General features: G+C 50.1%; 1 protein-coding gene across 11 annotated transcripts in view; it reads left to right on the top strand.

The window, feature by feature from the left end:
* Window positions 1–19,696, top strand: part of Smarcc2 (SWI/SNF related, matrix associated, actin dependent regulator of chromatin subfamily c member 2) — a 29,576-nt gene extending 9,880 nt beyond the window's left edge. Inside the window, exons 8-29 of one of the 11 annotated variants that reach the window (XM_038314556.1) lie at window positions 147–222; window positions 376–507; window positions 609–724; window positions 970–1,094; window positions 6,280–6,339; window positions 6,455–6,492; window positions 6,731–6,861; window positions 7,053–7,124; window positions 11,264–11,377; window positions 11,757–11,910; window positions 12,576–12,668; window positions 12,960–13,076; window positions 13,156–13,218; window positions 13,578–13,836; window positions 14,057–14,218; window positions 14,479–14,543; window positions 15,156–15,291; window positions 15,372–15,538; window positions 15,999–16,133; window positions 17,363–17,744; window positions 17,991–18,419; window positions 18,956–19,696. In XM_038314556.1, coding sequence (XP_038170484.1) covers window positions 147–222; window positions 376–507; window positions 609–724; window positions 970–1,094; window positions 6,280–6,339; window positions 6,455–6,492; window positions 6,731–6,861; window positions 7,053–7,124; window positions 11,264–11,377; window positions 11,757–11,910; window positions 12,576–12,668; window positions 12,960–13,076; window positions 13,156–13,218; window positions 13,578–13,836; window positions 14,057–14,218; window positions 14,479–14,543; window positions 15,156–15,291; window positions 15,372–15,538; window positions 15,999–16,133; window positions 17,363–17,744; window positions 17,991–18,419; window positions 18,956–19,032 — 3,103 coding nt within the window. In that variant the 3' untranslated portion in view covers window positions 19,033–19,696. Of the gene's footprint in view, window positions 1–146; window positions 223–375; window positions 508–593; window positions 725–969; window positions 1,095–6,279; window positions 6,340–6,454; window positions 6,493–6,730; window positions 6,862–7,052; window positions 7,125–11,263; window positions 11,378–11,756; window positions 11,911–12,575; window positions 12,669–12,956; window positions 13,077–13,155; window positions 13,219–13,577; window positions 13,837–14,056; window positions 14,219–14,478; window positions 14,544–15,155; window positions 15,292–15,371; window positions 15,539–15,998; window positions 16,134–17,362; window positions 17,745–17,990; window positions 18,420–18,955 lie in introns of all 11 variants that reach the window. The other 10 variants (XM_038314562.1, XM_038314555.1, XM_038314554.1 and 7 more) reach the window with 10 other exon arrangements.
* The last annotated feature ends 362 nt before the right edge of the window (window positions 19,697–20,058 follow it).

The following is a 20,058-nucleotide window of genomic DNA, read 5'->3' as shown; positions in this document are numbered from 1 at the left end:
GGTGTATAATTCAGTGGTAGAGGCCCAGGGTTTCATCATTTCTGTGCAGTGGGGAAAAAGAGAAAGAAAAGGAAAGTGTAAGGCTGCACTCGGTTCCCATCTCTCCATCCTGTTGTCTCGACTTCATGCTGAATCTCTTCCGGCAGTTACGATACGTGGATCCCAGCTAGTGAAATTGAAGCATCTGTGGAAGATGCTCCAACGCCTGAGAAACCTCGGAAGGTGAGCCTTACAACCCTCCACTCCTGGAGTAACACCCAGCACTAGCGCCCTCTGTAGGGGGCAGGGGCTCTGTGCACTCGGGTTTGTGTTGAGTCTCTAGACAGAGCCCTGGGTTCTGGTAACTCTCCCACGTGATCTGCCTTTGCCCGTCAGATTCACGCCAAGTGGATCCTCGACACAGACACCTTCAATGAGTGGATGAATGAGGAAGACTATGAAGTCAATGACGACAAAAGCCCTGTTTCCCGACGGAAGAAGATCTCGGCGAAGACGCTGACAGATGAGGTGAAATTCCGCTTGTTTTTCTTGAGCACTTAACTTAAACCTCAGAACAGGCCTCACTAGGAGCTGGAGGCTGACATTTATCCCAGTTCTCTGATGTGCAGGTAAACAGCCCGGATTCAGACAGACGGGACAAGAAGGGGGGGAACTATAAGAAGAGGAAGCGTTCTCCCTCTCCTTCGCCGACCCCAGAAGCTAAGAAGAAGAATGCCAAGAAAGGGTATGCGACCCCTAGCCAGCGCCCACGGGCACTGTCCACGTGGTGCATGCCAAAGGAAAGACGTGCTTCTTGAAGTCACTGCCCCTGGCTGGGTGTCTGAGAGGACGGGGAGGGAATTTTCACATGTCTGCTTGATGGTGGTAGTCCCTACACTGAAGGAAGCCGGCTGTACCCCCCATCACTCTACGGACCTCTCTGTTCCGCCCAGCTTTGCCCTGATGCTCTCTCTCTCCTCTCCTTCCCAGACCCTCAACACCTTACACCAAGTCAAAGCGAGGCCACAGAGAAGAGGAGCAGGAAGAGCTGACGAAAGACATGGATGAGCCCTCGCCAGTTCCAAACGTAGAAGAGGTGACACTCCCCAAAGCAGGTATGGCCAACACCCACTCTTCCCATCCCTGCTGTGCCAAGCTCCTGAAAGGGTGGGTTCTCCAGATCTAAAGTAGCTTTCCCTTCTGCATAGCTGATTAGTGAAATCAGCATTACCTTGAGAAATCCTCTTGCTTTGTATCCATGTCGGGTCCTTCCAGTTGATGGCAGTTGTCTGCACACTTCCTGTTTTCCTCTTGTGGAGATCGAACCTAGGACCTCCTGGGTCCTAGCAAATGCACTACCACAGAGCTACAGCCCTAGCCCTCCAAATCCTTTAGTGTACGTGTACACACACAAGCGTATAGAGGCAGTGCTCACCTCAGGTGTTATTCCTCAGGAGCCTCTGCCCTGTTATTTAACATTTATTTACAGTGTGTGTGTGTGTGTGTGTGTGTGTGTGTGTGTGTGTGTGTGTGGAGAGAGAGAGAGAGAGAGAGAGAGAGAGAGGGAGGGAGACAGAGGGAGAGAGAGAACTGGCCACAGTGCATATGTGGAGGTCAGAAGACAGCTGTGGGGGTTGGTTCTCTCCTTTCACCGTGTGCTGCTCCAGGGACTGGCAGTAAGTACCGTTACCCACTGTACTATCTTGCCTCTACCTTGTGTTTTGAGACCTGGGTCTTCAGGATCAGGCTAGTCTGCTTTCCTCTGGTTCCCCAATGCTGTGATTGTAAGGTCATGCCACCATGCCTGTGCCCGGCCCTGTACGTGGGTTCTAAGGACTAATCAGGTCTTCAGGCCTGTGCAACAAGCACTTTACTGACTGAGCTATCACTCTAACCTGATAGCTTTGATTATTCATTCCCATCAATAAGATACATTTCAAAAGGGGCTGGAGTGATGGCTCAGCCGTTAAGAGCACTGGCTGTTCTTCCAGAGTTCAATTCCTAGCACCCACATGGCAGCTTACAGCTGACTGTAATTCTAGTTCCAGAGGATCCAACACCCTTATACAGATGTACGTGTAGGCAAACACCAATTCAAATAAATAAATCATTAAATATGTGTATACATGTATGTGTGTGTGTGTGTATATATATATATATACATATACATACATACATATATATTCAAGGTAAATTATGCAAATTATACTACAAAAACATTACTTTAGGACCATTATAAAGCTTATGCAAACATTATGATAAAAAGATGGAGTGGCGGCGGTGGCGCACGCCTTTAATCCCAGCACTCGGGAGGCAGAGGCAGGCGGATCTCTGAGTTCGAGGCCAGCCTGGTCTACAAGAGCTAGTTCCAGGACAGGCTCTAGAAACTACAGGGAAACCCTGTCTCGAAAAACCAAAAAAAAAAAAAAAAAAAGATGGAGTGGGGCGGGAGCGGGCAGCTGGCTCCGTGTTTAAGGGCAGTCACTGCCCTTGCAGAGGCTCCTGGTTCGATTCCTGGCTCCCTAGTGGTGGTTCACAGCTGTCGAGTTCCAGTCCCAGGGGACCCAGCACCCTCTTCTGGCACTGCTGTGGGAGGAGCACATTCTAGCAAAAACACTCGTGCACATAGAAATACATCTCAAAAGTTATTTACTTTTTGTTTTTGTTTTTCAAGACAGGGTTTCTTTGTGTAGCCCTGAATGTCCTGGAGCTCACTCTGTAGGCCAGGCTGGCCTCGAACTCACAGAGATCGGCCTGCCTCTGCCTCCCAAGTACTGGGTTTAAAGGCGTGCACCACCACCGCCTGGCCTATCTTTTTTTAAAAATTTTTTTAGCAAATTTATTTATCTATTTCACATCCTGGTGCAGTTTCTCCTCCCTCGTCTCCTCACAGTGTCTGTTTTGTGCCCCCCCCCCCACGCCTTTTAAAGAACTCTGGACTGGGGTATTGCCTCCTACAGCGCTTGCCTAGTGTGCATGAGGCTCAGAGTTCAGTCTTAACACTGTGTAGCCCTTCCTTCCAGCACGTGAGAAGTATGAGACTCAGTAGCTGAAGGCACTCGGCTGCCTGAGACCCTGCCTCAAAGAAGAAAAAGTGCTGCAGAGACCTGAGTTCCGACCCTAGCGCGGCCGTCTTTGTCATGACCCCAGTACTGAGGTGGGCCTACTGGCTACTCAGTCTAGCTGAATCAGTGAGAAACCCTACCTCAAGAAATAAAGGCTACTGGTAGATGACACCAGTGTAGCCCTGTGACCCCACATGTACGCTTCACACACACAATCGACACATTTGAATTTGTTAAAAAGAAAAATACTGGGGCTAAAAAATGGCTCGGCAGTTAAGAGTACATGCTGCTCTTAGAGGACCTGGAGTTCCCAGCACCCACATTAAATAAAAACACTCCAGGAGATCCAGTGCTCTCTTCTGGCTTCCAGGGGCACCTTTACACATGTTCACATACCTGTACATGCTACACATGTTCACACACGTTACACACATTCACATACATACACATGCTACACATGCTCACATACACGTTACACATGGTCACACGTGTCACACATGGTCACATACACACGTTACACGTGTTCGCATACATGTGTTGCATATGTTTGCATACACGTGTTGCATATGTTCACATGCACGTGTTACATTCACACGCATACACATGTTACGTTCACATACATACACATGCTACACGCTCACATACACACGTGCCACACGTGGTCACATACACGTGCTACACAAGTTCACATACACACATGTTACACACGTTCGATACACACGTCACATGTGTTCACATGCACATTACATATGTTCACATGCACGAGTTATGCTCACACGTTAAGCATGCTCACGCACACACATGTTACACAGGGTCATATACACATGTCATGCGTGTTCACACACATGTTCACATACGTGTGTTACATATGTTCAGTACACGTGTTACATATGTTCACATACACATGTTGCTCACATTCACATACGTGCACGTTACACATGGTCACATACACATGTTGCTCACGTTCACATACATGCGCGTTACACATGGTCACATACACACATTACACATATTCACATACACGTGTTACCTATGTTCACATACATGCACATGTACGCATATGGCTATAAAGCAGATATTTTTAAAAAGAAGAAAGGGAAAAGAAAAACGTAAAGGGCAGCAGGAATAACTAAAGAGAAACCCTGCACTCCTTCTGTATGTCGGAGGTGACATCTGCTGCGCTGTACTCCAGTACTGGCTTGCAGTCTCTGTCCCATTCAGTAGCCTCAGAGCCTCAGAAATGCAGTCCAGGGTGAGATTTGCAGAGCTGTATGCCCAGAGTGTTTGTGTATGAATTAATGAGGAGAATTATCTTTTGCTTTAAGATGTTTATGATTAGGTTGGGAGCTGGGCCAGGGGTGGCGCACGCCTTTAATCCCAGCACTTGGGAGGCAGAGGCAGGCGGATCTCTGTGAGTTCGAGGCCAGCCTGGTCTACAAGAACTAGTTCCAGGACAGGCTCTAAAGCTACGGAGAAACCCTGCCTCGAAAAAAAACAAACCAAAACAAAGATTAGGTTGGGGTGCAGCTTATTGTGGAGCATCTGCCTGGGGGGTGCAGAGTCCTGCATTCTGCATTCATTTTTTTTTCTTTTTTCTTTTTTTTTTGGTTTTTCGAGACAGGGTTTCTCTGTAGCTTTTTTATTTTTTTTATTTTTTATTTTTTTTTAAAGATTTATTTATTTATTATGTATACAACATTCTGCCTTGATGTATGCCTGCACGCCAGAGGAGGGCACCAGATCTCAGTACAGATGGTTGTGAGCCACCATGTGGTTACTGGGAATTGAACTCAGGACCTCCGGAAGAACAGCCAGTGCTCTTAACCTCTGAGCCATCTCTCCAGCCCCTCTGTAGCTTTTTTAAAGCCTGTCCTGGAACTAGCTCTTGTAGACCAGGCTGGCCTCGAACTCACAGAGATCTGCCTGCCTCTGCCTCCCGAGTGCTGGGATTAAAGGCATGCGCCACCACCACCCGGCTCTGCATTCATTTTTTTTAAAAAAAATCTTGTTTAAATATTTAAGTTAGGCTTAGTAGCAGATAGTTTTAAATCCCAGGACTCGGGAGGCAGAGACAGATGGATCTCTACGAGTTCAAGGCCAGCCTGGTCTACAGTGAATTCCAGGACAGCCAGGGCTACACAGTGAAACCCTGTCTTGAAAAAACCAAAATAATAATAATAATAATAAAATAATAATAATAATAATAATAATAATAAATTATGATCTAACCATTCAATTAGGCGTGGTGGCATAGCATAGGTTTACAATCCCAATCACTTGCAGGACTGAGGCAGGAGGGGGATGAGTAGTGCAAGGCCTTCCTGGGCTGAGAATGACTCCTAAAGCCACCCTGTCTCAGAAGCAGCAGCAAAGTCATGACTGTCACTGTAACCCTGGCGCTGGGCAGGCCAGTTGATCAGGAGTCAAGGCCGGTCTTAGCCACGTGGTGGATTCAAAACCTACCTGAGCGACTCGAGTCTGTGTTTCTTTTAAAAAAAGATTTATTTAGATTTATTTTATGTATATGGGTGTCTGCATGTACCTCTGCACTCCAGAAGAGGGCATCAGATTCCATGGGACTACAATTACAGATGGTTGTGAGCCACCATGTGAGTGCTGGGAATTGAACTCAGGACCTCTGTAAAAGCAACCAGTGCTCTTACCTGCAGAGCCATCTCTCCAGCATAAGACTGTTTCACAAAGCCAAAACCAAAATTAAAAAGTTGGGGAGAAAAAGAAAAAAAGGAAGAGTGCTGGGGACCTGGACGTGGTGGTGATACCTGGCTGTACCCCAGCACTCGGGGCTGGAGAGTTGGAAGCCTCAAATACATGAGCCACTCTTAAGAAGAACAAACACAAGAGGCTTGGGGCTGAAGCTGTGACCCTGGTGGAGTACCTGCGTACATGCACGAGGCTCTAGATTTAGTTGCCAGCCCATCGAGGATGGCATCTGTTTATCTATAGCATGATCTAGTTCAAATTCATAATAAAAGATTATGTAGGGAAGCAAGGACCAGTCAAAGATGGCCCTCAGGATGCTGAGGCAGGCGAGTCAGGAGTTCACACACACAGAAAAAGAAGCTAAATGAAATCATTGGTTGGGTAAGGGCAGTAAATTAACAAGTCTGCTTCAGAGTGTTTTGAGAAAGCAAGACATGTAAAACTATTAACGGTTGAGAACCTAGGGCTTGGTTTTGCCAGCACGTCTGATACAGTGTCTCTTTCCTCCTGGCAGTCAACACTAAGAAGGACTCGGAGTCAGCTCCAGTTAAAGGAGGCACCATGACTGACCTGGGTAAGACAGAGCCTTAAGGCGGCAGTGCCCGGCAGGGAGAGCTCGGCTGGCCTCCCTAGCCTCTGGCTCTCAGTAGGAGGCTCTAGCCTTACATCTCGCCTTCTTTCCGTTTCAGATGAACAGGAGGATGAAAGCATGGAGACCACGGGCAAGGTGGAGCCAGTTTAGAGGGGCTCTACCTCTGTGATTGTGACTGTAGTTCCTCCTGCCTGGGCTTTTCCCACCGTAGCGTCCTCTAGCTGTTGCTCAGTGCTGCAGCCCGCTCACAGCCCCAGGGCCCATGGTGCTCGTCCTCACCACCTCTTAGTGTCCATGCTCCTGGGTGGAGGGACCGGAGGGGTGCTAGGCGGGGAGTGGGAACGCTGTGTGTCCAGCAGCCTCCGTATCATAGGATGAGGACGAGAGCAGTACGGGCAACAAGGGGGAGCAGACCAAGAATCCAGACCTGCACGAGGACAACGTGACCGAGCAGACCCACCACATCATCATCCCCAGCTACGCCGCCTGGTTTGACTACAACAGGTACAGCCAGCCCGTCCGTCAGTCCTTCTGCCTCAGTGAGGCTGATGTTGCACTGCCTTCCAGAGATGCTCCAGCACTTGAGGAGTTTCTGGCCCCTCTACAGTTTAGGGCTGCTTCGTGACCACACTCCCTTTAGGGCTCCTCTTCCACCCCTAAAACCTTCTCTTGACCCATTGTGATTTCTCCTGCAGTGTTCACGCCATTGAGCGGAGGGCTCTCCCTGAGTTCTTCAACGGCAAGAACAAGTCAAAGACTCCAGAGATGTAAGATTTCAGCTCATGGCTGTCTTTTAGTGCTCTTTCTGCTTTCACCCTTTCAGATTTAACAACATCCAGGCAGGCTCTCTGTTAGGCTTACGCACACATGGTAGATGCCACTAGCCAGCTGCAACCTGACCCTTTAAAGCATTTCTTTAGGTGCGCCTGAGGATGATGAGCAAGGTGTGCTCGTCTGTAGACTTCATTGCCTCACATTTTAACAGATGCAGAGAATTTCAGTCATAATTGTTCTCTGTAATGTACATGGCCTTAGTGTGTGCAGCAACTTTAATTAAAATGTAAATGACTAGGACTAGGTTGAAATCCTGGTAAGAAAACAAGATAAGGCCAGCCCTGGTGGCTCATGTCTGTCTGTGGTCCTAGCATGTGGGAGGGTGGCTGAAACAAGAACTCAAATTTGAGGCCAGTGTGGGCTTCCTAGCTAGATTTTTTTAAAGAGAAGAAAAAAGAAAACGAGAAGGAACTAAAGGGAAGGCCCAGCTCTGAGAAGTGCCCCAGAGCGCCTTCTGGAAGAATGGGCTGTAAGGTCCGGGGGGGGGGGGGGGGGGGGGGGGGGGGGGGGAGGTGCGCAGGAGCTGTGTCCCGGCGCTGTCTGCGGACCTCTGGGAGTCAGTCTCGTCCACACATCTGATGCCAGCCAGAGCCAGGGTGAGGGCCTGTGTGTTGGTGTTTATTGAATTTGATCACTGCTGTGTGCCATGTGGAACACACCCCCTCCTTGAGCCTGCTGTAAACTCTTACGCATCTCTCTGGCTCTTCTAAGTCGCCATACTGTGAGACTTGACAGGACGGCTGACTGGGACTGGGACGTTCCCTCTGCGCCTGCTGCTGCTCAGCCTCCCTCTGTGTGTGTTGGGTTCGGGGTAGGGGCGTCTTTTCTCCCCTGTTCTTTTCTCCCTCTTGAGGAGGGTGGGTTCGTCAGGAAGGACAGGGAGTTGGTTACCAGATGACATGGTCCCGTGTTACCACACGTGCTTTCAGGACCGATGAATGAGAACTGCTGACTTCCCCGAGAGCGGCCCCAGCACTGACTAGTCTCAGGCTGGTGACCACTGTGTCTAGCTTACACACCAGGATGCTGGCAGGAGGAGCAGATGACATTGGCACCTGAGTGAACTCACACAGCTAGTAAGATGTAAAACCAGGGTCTGACCTGTAGTTTGGCTCAGAGTCTGACTTTATACTTTATAACAGCTACCTTTTTAAATATTAAGAGTGGGTTTTGTTTTGTTTTGTTTTGTTGTTTAGTTTTGTTTTAGGCTTTGTATTTTTTCTTCTTCAAGGCAGGGTTTCTCTGTGTGACAGTACAGGCTGTCCTGCAACTCACTCTGTAGACCAGGTTGGCCTCGAACTCACAGAGATCTGCCTGTCTCTGCCTCCCGAGTGCTGGGATTAAAGGCGTGCGCCACCACTGCCTGGCAAGATTTATTTTATTTGTTAAGTTATTGTGTGTGTGTGTGTGTGTGTATGTGGGTGCAGAACCCACAGAGGCCAGTAGAGGGTGTCGGATCTGTTGGTGCTGGAGCTGGCAGCCGCCATGAGTGGTCTGGCGCCCGTGCTGGGATTTGTGTAGCCCCAGCCCAGAAGCTGCCATTTTTGAGCTACAGTGCCAGCCACAGGTAGCTCCCCACAGACATCCCGTGTGACACCAGAGGTAACTTGACACATTATCATGATAAGACTGGCATCTGGCTTTAAATCTTTCTAACTTCAAATATAAATTACATCCCAACATTTGAGTGACTGAAGCAAGATCACAAGTTCTAGGCCAGTCTAGGCTACAAAGCAAGTTCCAGACTAACCTGAACTACAAAGTGAAATCCTGTCTCACGAGGAAAAAAAAAAAAGCCAGACATGGTGGTATACATCTTTAATCCCAGCACTCAGGAGGCAGAAGCAGGTGGATCTCTGTGAGCTCAAGGCCAGCCTGGTCTATAGAGCAAGTTCCAGGACAGCCAGGGCTATATAGTGAAACTCTGTCTCAAAACAAAAAAAATCAAAAAACAAGAAGGGGTGTGTGTGGAGATAATCCGTGGTTATGAGTGTGCACTGGCTCTTGCAGAGGACCAGTCTGGTTCCTAGCACCCACGTCAAGTGGCTCTCAACTACTTACAACTCAGATAGATCCTGCATGCAATGCGCATACCCCACGGATAATTAACAATAAAACGAGCCTCAACATTTTTTAATATATTTGTGTGTGAATGCATACATGTATTCTGTACATGCACCGTGGTATGTGCAGGTGCCTTTGGAGGTCAGAAGAGGGCATCAGATCCCCTAGGATTGGAATTACATGTGTTATGAGACTCCATGTGGGTGCTGGGAACTGAGCCAGGTCCTCTGCAAGAAGAAGCACTCTTAACCTCTGAGCCATGTCTCTGGCCCCTAAAATAAAATAAATCTTTTTTTTTAAAGCAAAAACAAAAAAGGATCTGTGAGATGGCTCAGTGGGTAAGGGCGCTTGCCACCAAGCCTGATGAACTGCATGGATCCCTAGAACCCATATGGCAGGAGAGAGTGGACTCCCATAGGCTGTCCTCTGACCTCCACACATGTGGCAAACACAAATATGTGAAATGTGTGAAAACAGACAGAAGAGAGAGAGGGAGTGAGATGGCTTAGCAGCTTGGAGTCTGACCTGCATTTGGTCCCTGGGTCCCCTGTGCTGGCAGGAGAGAACCAGCTCGTGAAAGCTGCCATCACACCCTCACAGGTGTGCTGTGGATTGCGAGTGCTTACATACAAAGAATACATAAATGTAAATAATGGAGAAAACTAGTATATGTAAAAACTAACTTTAAAAAGTACAGTGTTACACATTTGTAATCAGCCCTTGGGAGGCAGAGGCAGGCAGATCTCTGTGTTCGAGGTCAGCCTGGAACTACCTATGGAGTTTCAGGATAGGCAGGGATATGCAGAGAAACCCTGTCTCAAAACCAGAAAAAAAAATTAAAAATGCAGTCTATAAGGTCCTTCTCCACCATCAGGCTGATTGGCTAGTTGCGTGGGTAAGGACTTTTTTAGTGTCTTGGGAAACAGGCATTTTTCCTTACCTTTAATTATTATTTTAAAAGTTGGGTAAGATGAGCATGGTGATCCATGCTGTAACCTCAGCACTTGGGAGAGTAGGAATCCCAGGGAAAACTGAGGTGATAATTCATTTCAATAGAAAAGCCATCAGGGTGGTCTCTTCACTGCATTTGTGGAGGGAGGTCTCAAATGGCAGCAGTTTAGTCTCTGTCTTTTCAACAGACAGCAGGCTTTGGGTGGACTGGCAAAACAATGACCTCACAATTATCTGTTCAGATCAGCTGGGCCACTGATGGCACCGCCACTTACTAGCAGCTTACTGCCTTCTTCACCTCTGGGCTGGGGATGGGTAGATGCCCGCTAAAACTTGTTCGTGATGGTCTCTCTTGACATCCTTCATCTCCTTTCCTATAGGTAACAGCAAGAATATTTTACATATAGCAAAAGATATTTTTCTAGTAAGTAGTTCAAGCCAATTAAAATGATGATAGTATAAAACAGGACAATGGAATGATTTTAGATTTTCTATATGATTTTGTAAAGTACTTTGGATATTCAAATGAATCACCTTTGTCTGAGTTTAAAAAAAATAGGCTATCAAAGATAGCTGGGCGGTGGTGGCGCACGCCTTTAATCCCAGCACTCGGGAGGCAGAGGCAGGCGGATCTCTGTGAGTTCAAGGCCAGCCTGGTCTACAAGAGCTAGTTCCAGGACAGGCTCCAAAGCTACAGAGAAACTCTGTCTCGAAAAGCCAAAAAAAAAAGGCCATCAAGGAGACTACAAGAAACATTTGTATTTTAGATTTACTTATTTTGTGTGAGTGTTCAGCTTGCATGTATGTATGTGTTCCACGTGTTCCTGGTGCCCATGGAGTTCAGAGGAGGGTGTCAGATTCCCTGGAGCTGGAGTTATGGATGATTATGAGCCAGCACAGGGGTGCAGGAACTGAACCTGGTCTGCCGTCTCCATGGAGTTAGATAGCCCTGGCTTCTCTCACACAGAAGGGGTCGGTAGCACTTTTCTCGCTTTTCCTCCCCTTGGGCCTCAACAAACATTAATTTTCTTCCTCATATTTGTCTGACTCTTGTAAGCTACCTGGCATATCGAAACTTCATGATCGACACTTACCGACTGAATCCCCAGGAGTATCTAACGTCCACTGCCTGTCGGCGGAACTTGGCGGGTGATGTCTGCGCTATCATGAGGTGGGTCTTGCTTCCGTGGACAGTGAGTTTGAGAGGACAGCTGTGTGTGTCTTGGCAGAGCTACAGATACTTTCAGGAAAATAGGGAATAAGCAGGAGAACACACCTAGAGAAACCCCCTGCCATACATAACAGGACTTAGGGGATGGGATCGGAAATGTCATGTAAAATAGGACAAAGGGACGAGTCCTCAGCTGAAAGGCAGTCGGATGGACTTCACCAGCCGCCTAGGAGGAGACGGTCCCTAGGGCATGGTCACGGAGAGAAGTCCAGGCCGGGGGTGTGTGCCTGGGTACCACTGTCAGTGACGAGTGGGTGATGGCGCAAGTCTTCCTCCTTTCTGGCTGTCCCATATGGCCCACCCTTCCTTTCTCTCACAGGGTCCATGCCTTCCTGGAACAATGGGGTCTTATTAACTACCAGGTAGATGCTGAGAGCCGACCAACCCCAATGGGGCCTCCACCCACGTCTCACTTCCATGTCTTGGCGGACACACCATCAGGGCTGGTTCCTCTTCAGCCCAAGACCCCACAGGTAGGGTGAGGGGCACTGGGGACAAGGGTGGGTGGGTAAGACGGGACTTCTTTGGACTTTTCTTTTTCTGTTCACCTTTTTATTTGCGTATGTTGTAGAGTACAGAGTCAGGGGTGCTGTAGGGCTTCTTCTTGAGCAGTGAGTTGGAAAGGGGCCACAGGAGTCAGCCCATGTGTTTCGTCCTTCTTTTAGCCCTGGCACTTGCTGAGGGAGAGAAGTTGCTCCTTGTCCCAGGGACACACAGGCTAACGTAGGAGCTGGGACAGATAGAGACATGGCTTGCCATAACTCGTATGAAGTTTTTACACTTTGTCATGTTTCCCATATTTTTTCATTTTTGCCTCATAATTATTGTCACCTTGTTTTTTTCCATTTCCATTTCATGCATTATTTAAACAGAAGAAAACATTGTGTGGCTCATACAAGATACTGACTGAATCTAGGATTAGGATCTGCCGTCCAGCTCCTTAGAGCATCTGTAAAGATACATGTGACTACAAGTGTCTATCATGCCAACCACATGTCTAATTAATCTTGGAGGCAGCATGGGACAGTGGCATGAGTGTTCCCAGAGCTTGTGGCTGCCCAGTGTACCTCTAGGCCTCCAAGGCCTTGACCTGGCCACTTTCTGCCCAGCTTCCATGACGCCGAGCTCTGTCCCCCAGGGCCGCCAGGTTGATGCTGATACCAAGGCTGGGCGGAAGGGCAAAGAGCTGGATGACCTGGTGCCAGAGACGGCTAAGGGCAAGCCAGAGCTGGTAGGTGGGGTGCAGACCCCGCTGGGCTATTTATTTGCCCCTTCACTGGGGGGCCCCTGCCTGGAAAGAAGAGACAAGAGAGCAGAAGGCAGAGGAGCCGCAGCAGTAAGGGAGGAAGTCCTGCCAGGGGAGGAAGCTCCCTCTCTCTCTCCCTCTCTGTCTCTGTCTGTTTCTTTCTCTCACTGTGTCTCTGTCTCTTTCTCTGTTTCTGTCTCTCTCTCTCTCTCTCTCTCTGCCTCCTGTGACCACTTATACTCATGTGCTCCTGTTCTCCCCTTCCATAAATAGCAGAGCTCTGCTTCCCAACAAATGCTCAGCTTTCCTGACAAAGGCAAAGAGAAACCCACGGACATGCAGAACTTTGGACTGCGCACAGACATGTATACAAAGAAGAATGTCGCCTCCAAGGTATGAGTTGCAGTCAGCCTGGGCTTGAGAATCTTCGCTCCACAGTTTGACTCTGACTGACGTACCTGTTTCTCTGCAGAGCAAAGCTGCAGCCAGCGCCACTCGAGAGTGGACAGAACAGGAGACGCTGCTGCTCCTGGAGGTAATTGGGGCAAAGCAAGGAGAGCTCTGCTATGAGGACAGAAGTGGCTGGGGTGCCAGCTGCCCCTGGGTGGGGAGCTCTCGTGCATTCTGGTGGAGTGGAGCATGGTCAGGCCTGGCTGCTCCCGTCTGTGCTGGTCACGTTTGTCCCAGGAACAGGTCCAGGTCAGGAAGTTGGGCCTTTCATCATCCCATATCCTTTCTTAGTGCTACTTGGAGATCCCTCTTGGATCCAGCCGAGTACAGAAATACCAGAACACAAAGAGCTTTGAAGCCAGATGCCCTTAGTAGGATGGGGGGAGCTGACCTTCAAGGGAAGTGGCTGAGTAAGAGGAGTTGTGTCTCCACCACTCCCACCAGGCTCTGGAAATGTACAAGGATGACTGGAACAAAGTGTCTGAACATGTGGGGAGCCGCACGCAGGATGAGTGCATCTTGCATTTTCTTCGCCTTCCCATTGAAGACCCATACCTGGAGGACTCGGAGGCCTCCCTAGGCCCTCTGGCCTACCAGCCCATCCCCTTCAGTCAGTCGGGCAACCCTGTTATGAGCACTGTTGCCTTCCTGGCCTCTGTCGTCGACCCCCGAGTCGCCTCTGCTGCTGCGAAGTCAGCCTTAGGTAATTTGGGGTGTGGGGGCCGGCCCTCTTAGACACTCAGAGTGAAACCTTCTCAAGTCTGGCTGCCCTGCTGGCCTTGTCTGTTGCTGCCTTAGGTCAGGCACCTGTCTAAACTCCATGTTGCTCTTAGAGGAAGATGGGCTTGTAAGAAAGCGTTCACAGGGATGACCAGAACTGGGCTCCTGCTTCGTCCCAGCCTCTCCCCCTCTGGGTCTTACAGAAGAGTTCTCCAAAATGAAGGAAGAGGTGCCCACGGCCTTGGTGGAAGCCCACGTGCGGAAAGTGGAAGAAGCAGCCAAGGTCACAGGCAAGGCAGATCCCGCCTTTGGTCTGGAAAGCAGCGGCATTGCGGGAACCACCTCTGACGAGCCCGAGCGCATAGGTGAGCCACTGGCTTTTAGATTTCTCCCCGGTCACCAAGAGTCAGCTCCAGCCGGCTGCCCTGTGCCGTCCCATGTGGTCTGCGCTGCACAGCACAAATGGGAGAGACTGCGGGTTTAGTGCCCTCGTGACGTCACTCTAGGGAATGTGGCTCCTTCTGGTCCTGTCCTTGAGGCGCTGTCTGCTGAGAACTTGTCACGTAGACGGGACTTTCAGACATCTCTCCTTTCTCTCCTTTCTCTCCTTTCTCCATGGGTCCAGAGGAAAGTGGGACTGATGAGGCCCGGGCAGAGGGCCAGGCGGCAGATGAAAAGAAGGAGCCGAAGGTATGGAGGAGAGACCTGGGTCTGGACGAGGCTGCTGAGTACAGCCTGTGGGGATCCAGTGGAAGGGATCCAGTGGAAGGGATCCAGTGGAAGTCTCCTGAAGGGAGGGGTCGTTGGGGCTGAGACAGTTAGTGCTAAGAGTGCTTGTTCTACAAATATGAATTAGTGTCCCTGGCACCTTTGTAAACTTTGGCATTGGCCAGGCCTTTAATCCAGCACTCAGAAGGCAGAGGCAGGTGGATCTCAGTGAGTTCAAGGCCAGCCTGGTCTACAAAGAAAGTTCAAGGACAGCTAGAATTATTACACAGAGAAACCCTATCTTGAAAAACAAACGAACAAACAAACAAACAAACAAAAACCAAGTTTGACGTCGTTTTACATTCCTGTTACACCATTGTGGGACCATTGGAAGGTGGACCTGTCTTTAAGGCAGTAAGATACCCCTGTCCTGCTCTGACCTCGGCATGTTCACACATAGGTTTACACATCCATACATGTCCATGCAGCACACGCTACACACGCACACAGAGGAGCAGTGAGTCAGAGTCAGTTACAGCCCGGGGCCTGTGAGAAGTGCATCCCCCAGTGTCCTCCTTTCTTCTGGAACTGCAGGAACCACGGGACGGAGCAGGGGTTGCAGAGGAAGAAGCGAAGGAGGAAGCCAGTGAGGCTCCCAAGAAGGATGAGGAGAAAGGGAAAGAAGGGGGCAGTGAGAAGGAGTCCGAGAAGAGCGATGGGGACCCGACAGGTGAGCCGCCCAGCATGGCGCGCGTGCACAGGAGTGGGATGTGCACTCAGAAGGCTGAGTCAGCCTTTGTCCTGCCACAGCTGATCCTGAGAAAGACAAGGAGCCAAAAGAAGGACAGGAGGAAGTGCTGAAGGAGGCGGTGGAGTCAGAGGGGGAGAGGAGAACGAAGGTGGAGCGAGACATTGGTGAGGGGAACCTCTCCACAGCTGCTGCCGCTGCCCTGGCCGCTGCCGCAGTCAAGGCCAAGGTGAGGGTCCTCCTCAGAGAAGCTGCCCGCTTCACCTAGACCTTCCCTTCTCACTCCTTAGGGCCGGGCCGGCCTCTTCCCTTTAACTTTTTTTTTTTTGTTTTTGTTTTTGTTTTTGTTTTTTTGTTTTTTCGAGACAGGGTTTCTCTGCAGCTTTTTTAGAGCCTGTCCTGGAACTAGCTCTTGTTCCCTTTAACTTTTATCCTAAATGAGTTAGTCATCTCTTTTGACCTTTTAAATCTCTTACGTTGGCTGTTTCCAGCCCTTTGATTTCTTTTACCTGTCTTATTTCTTGCTATTCTTTTTCTACATGCTTTTTATATTTTAAAAAAAATTATAGTGTTCTGAGTTGTGGTCACAGCTCCTTCCTTCTTAAACCTGCCAGCCTCTGCCCTTCCCTCTCCCCCTGGAGTGTCTGCAGCCAAGTCCTCTGGCTGACCCCGTCACATTCCTTACCTAGCACTTGGCTGCTGTGGAGGAGAGGAAGATCAAGTCTTTGGTGGCCCTGCTGGTGGAGACCCAGATGAAGAAACTAGAGATTAAACTCCGCCATTTTGAGGAGCTAGAGACAATAATGGACCGGGAGCGAGAAGCAGTGAGTAGCTCCTGTCAGGAGTCAGCAGGAACCTGGAGCCCTGCCAGAAGCCTGGGCTGGGGTTGGGGGGTGGGGAGGCTGAGGAGAGTAGGGCAGGTGGGCTGGGGCTGGGCTTCTGGCTGGAGAGTGCTTTCCTCTCTACTAGAGTTTCCCAAAGTTGAGTGAGTGAACAGATTTAAGAGGTGATAAGATACTAGGGAGGTAAATGTGGACAATAGATAGGACAGACAAGTATCAGGTCAATTTCTTTGAGGACTTAAAAAGAAGTAGAAGATGGGGACCCTGGAGACATCAGATATTTAATAGGGGGTATCAGAAACAGTTAACAATACTTAAACTACCCAGAAAATTCATATTAGAAGATTTTCTAAGGGATAGACTAGCTTAGCAGTTGGGAACAGACTGCTCTTCCAAAGGACCCATGTCAGCCCCTAGGGGACCCTTCACGGACACCCACACAGATACATGTACATACACATCATTAAAAGTAACTTTAAAATTCTTCACCTTTAATCCCAGCACTCAGGAGGCAAAGAACTCTGTGAGTTTGAGGCCAGCCTAGTCTACATAGTGAATTCCAGGACAGCCAGGGATAACAGAGAAACCCCAATTCTAAAAATAAATAAATAAATAAGGGGGCTGGAGAGATGGCTCAGAGGTTGAGAGCACTGACTGCTCTTCCAGAGGTCCTGAGTTCAATTCCCAGCAACCACATGGTGGCTCACAACCATCTGTTATGAGATCCTGTGCCCTCTTCTGGCCTGCAGGCATACATGCAGACAGAACAGTGTATACATAATAAATAAATCTTTAAAAACAAACAAATGAACAAACAAATCTGGGAGATTCAGAACAAAAACAAAATTCAGAGGTCACTGAATCCATGTAGGATGGCTCACTAGAATAGTTAAGTTTTTAGCCTGTTTTGAAGGGAGAAGAGAACTTGAATTGATAAGAACTGGAAGCATTTTCAAATCAGAGTAATAACAAGTTCAGAGTCTGGGACTGAAACAAACTGGAACCACACCAGAGGAAAGTCCAGTGCAGTGAGGAGCAGCATGGGTGGCCGGAGGCACGATGGTCTTAGAGTCTGTGGAGTGGGGTGTGCGCGAGGGTCAGTCTCGGGGACACACCAGCCTGAGCAATAGGGTCTTTCAAAAGAAAAAGTGGGGCCGAGGCGTCCGCCCAAGGACCTGGGCCTGCTGACCGATTTCCGTTGGCACTGGCAGCTGGAGTACCAGAGGCAGCAGCTCCTGGCCGACCGGCAGGCCTTCCACATGGAGCAGCTGAAGTACGCAGAGATGAGGGCCCGGCAGCAGCACTTCCAGCAGATGCACCAGCAGCAGCAGCAGCAGCCACCAACCCTGCCCCCAGGCTCCCAGCCCATACCCCCGCCTGGGGCTGCTGGGCCCCCCACGGCCCATGGTCTAGCTGTGGCTCCAGCAGCTGTGGCCCCTGCTCCTGCTGGCAGTGGGGCCCCTCCTGGAAGCTTGGGCCCTTCTGAGCAGATCGGGCAAGCAGGGTCAACTGCAGGGCCACAACAGCCACAAGCAGCTGGAGCCTCCCAGCCTGGGGCAGTCCCACCAGGGGTACCCCCCCCTGGACCCCACGGTGAGTGTGCATCCTGCAGTGTTTGTTGGCTGTAGAGAGCCAAGCAAATGTTCTGGTTCCTTTGAAGGGAATTCCTGACAGGGCCTGGCGCTAAGAGTTTCTACAGGTGGAATATTATATTATGTCTACAGACCAGCAGGGATATTCCCAAACTTATCTGGAGTTTTATTCTAGTGTCAGCTAGTGAAGCTTGAGCTGTTGTGTAGGATTTTTCTCCTCTCACGTCTTTGTTCTCTTTATTTCTAGGCCCCTCACCGTTCCCCAACCAACAAACTCCTCCCTCAATGATGCCAGGGGCAGTGCCAGGCAGCGGGCACCCAGGCGTGGCGGGTAATGCTCCTTTGGGTTTGCCTTTTGGCATGCCGCCTCCTCCTCCTCCTGCTGCTCCATCCATCATCCCATTTGGTAGTCTAGCTGACTCCATTAGTATTAACCTTCCTCCTCCTCCTAACCTGCATGGGCATCACCACCATCTCCCGTTTGCCCCGGGCACTATCCCCCCACCTAACCTGCCTGTGTCCATGGCGAACCCTCTACATCCTAACCTGCCGGCGACCACCACCATGCCATCTTCCTTGCCTCTCGGGCCGGGGCTCGGATCCGCCGCAGCCCAGAGCCCTGCCATTGTGGCAGCTGTTCAGGGCAACCTCCTGCCCAGTGCCAGCCCACTGCCAGGTGAGAAGGGGCCAGGAGGGGAGAAGGGTGAGGGAGAGGGTTCCACATGGTGGGAAGGAGGGCAAGTGGGTAAAGGGTTAGATACTAGGATTTCCACAGCCGCGTCCAGCACTCCGGTAAAACTAGAACACAGGAGGAAGGGCCTCTCTGGCTGCCCTCCACTTCCCCACTTCCAGCTGCCACCCCTGGGATGACGCTGGGGCCATTCACTGGTGGGTCGTGGAGGCGTCCAGTGCGCAGAGGACCTCCGCTGTAAACCTGGACACTAGCTGCCCATGCGCATGACGATGGCGTTCCTTTGCTTGTTCCCACCACATTCAGATGCCCCATCTAGAGTCCTTGGGGGCAGGAAGATGGTTTGGGGGTCTTCCCAGTGTCAGGTGGAAAGGGGTATTGAGGAAAAGAAGCTAAACAGAGTGGGTACCTCATCCATCTACCCACCCACTGCATGCCATGCCCAGTTTGTGTGTGTGGAGCCTGGGGCTGGTTCGTTTCCTCTGCTTGCTCCAGCTCATTTATCTTCCTTTTCTCCACAGACCCCAGCACCCCCCTGCCTCCAGACCCCACAGCTCCGAGCCCAGGCACAGTCACCCCTGTGCCACCTCCACAGTGAGGAGCCAGCCAGCCATCTTTCCCCCTCACTCCCCATGGAGGTCACAGTTCCAGGAACAGTCCTCCCCCACTTCTGGGACCTCTCTCAGCCTGGAAAGTTCATCACTACGTAAGGAAAGCTCCTCATGCCCCCTCACCGCCCCACCATGCCCATCAGAGGTGTGCAGTTTTATATCCAGTTCTTATCCACGGACTTCTGACTAAAAGATGTTCCTCATGCCTGGGAGAGAGGCTAGGGTGGAAATGGAGCCCTCAAAGGAAGGGCTAGGGAAAGATGTTTATAGGAGATTCTGCTAACCACTTCTGAGGGTGCCCCCTTCAGACTACTGTATTTTTGAAGTGGATAATGTGAAAACGAAACCCTTTAAAAGGGAGGTTTTAAAAAGACACATTGGAGTCCACAAAAAATAACTTTTTTTGAGGGGGAAGGGCAGATTTTAAGGGGAATTAAGGTTTGGGGGCGAGCTGTGGGGACGGACTAGGGTACCAAGCCTGTCTCCCTGAGCCCCTTGGCACTAAGTCAGCTCCCTCACCCATTCCAGTTTACCATGCTGAGCCCTCCCGCTGCTTCAAGTCATTGCTGCTGTTTTAGGCCACAGCTCAGCCAATGACCTTCCCTCTGAATGTCAGCTGTGTTTGTTTTTAAAAGTCACCTGCTTAGTTGATGTCAGCGTATGTGTATTTGGTGGGGATATGTATTTTGGGGGGATTCCATGGTAGACAATAGAGGAAGGGCCGCAGTTGGGGCTGTTCTTCCTGCTCTTTCTGGTTGTATCTGTGAGAGCCTAGACGGCTTGAAGCGGGAGCTCTAAGAGGATGGGGAGTTTGCAAACCCTGAAAATCTGAAAAGCACTTAAGACCTGTGGGGACACTCTGCTAACTTCTGCCCTCTCCCACCAAGCCTGACAGACACTCACTGATAGCTAGGAGCTCCCCAAATGAGGACAAAGATTTGGGGGCAGCGCAGCATGGCCCTGCTCCCTGGACTTCAGTGCCTCTGCACTCCGGTTCCTTCTCCTCACCCTCC

Source organism: Arvicola amphibius, chromosome 17 (genome assembly GCF_903992535.2).
Source record: "Arvicola amphibius chromosome 17, mArvAmp1.2, whole genome shotgun sequence".
Lineage (NCBI taxonomy): Eukaryota > Metazoa > Chordata > Mammalia > Rodentia > Cricetidae > Arvicola > Arvicola amphibius.
Note: the sequence above shows the minus strand (reverse complement) of the source record. Positions and strands in the feature narration are given on the sequence as shown.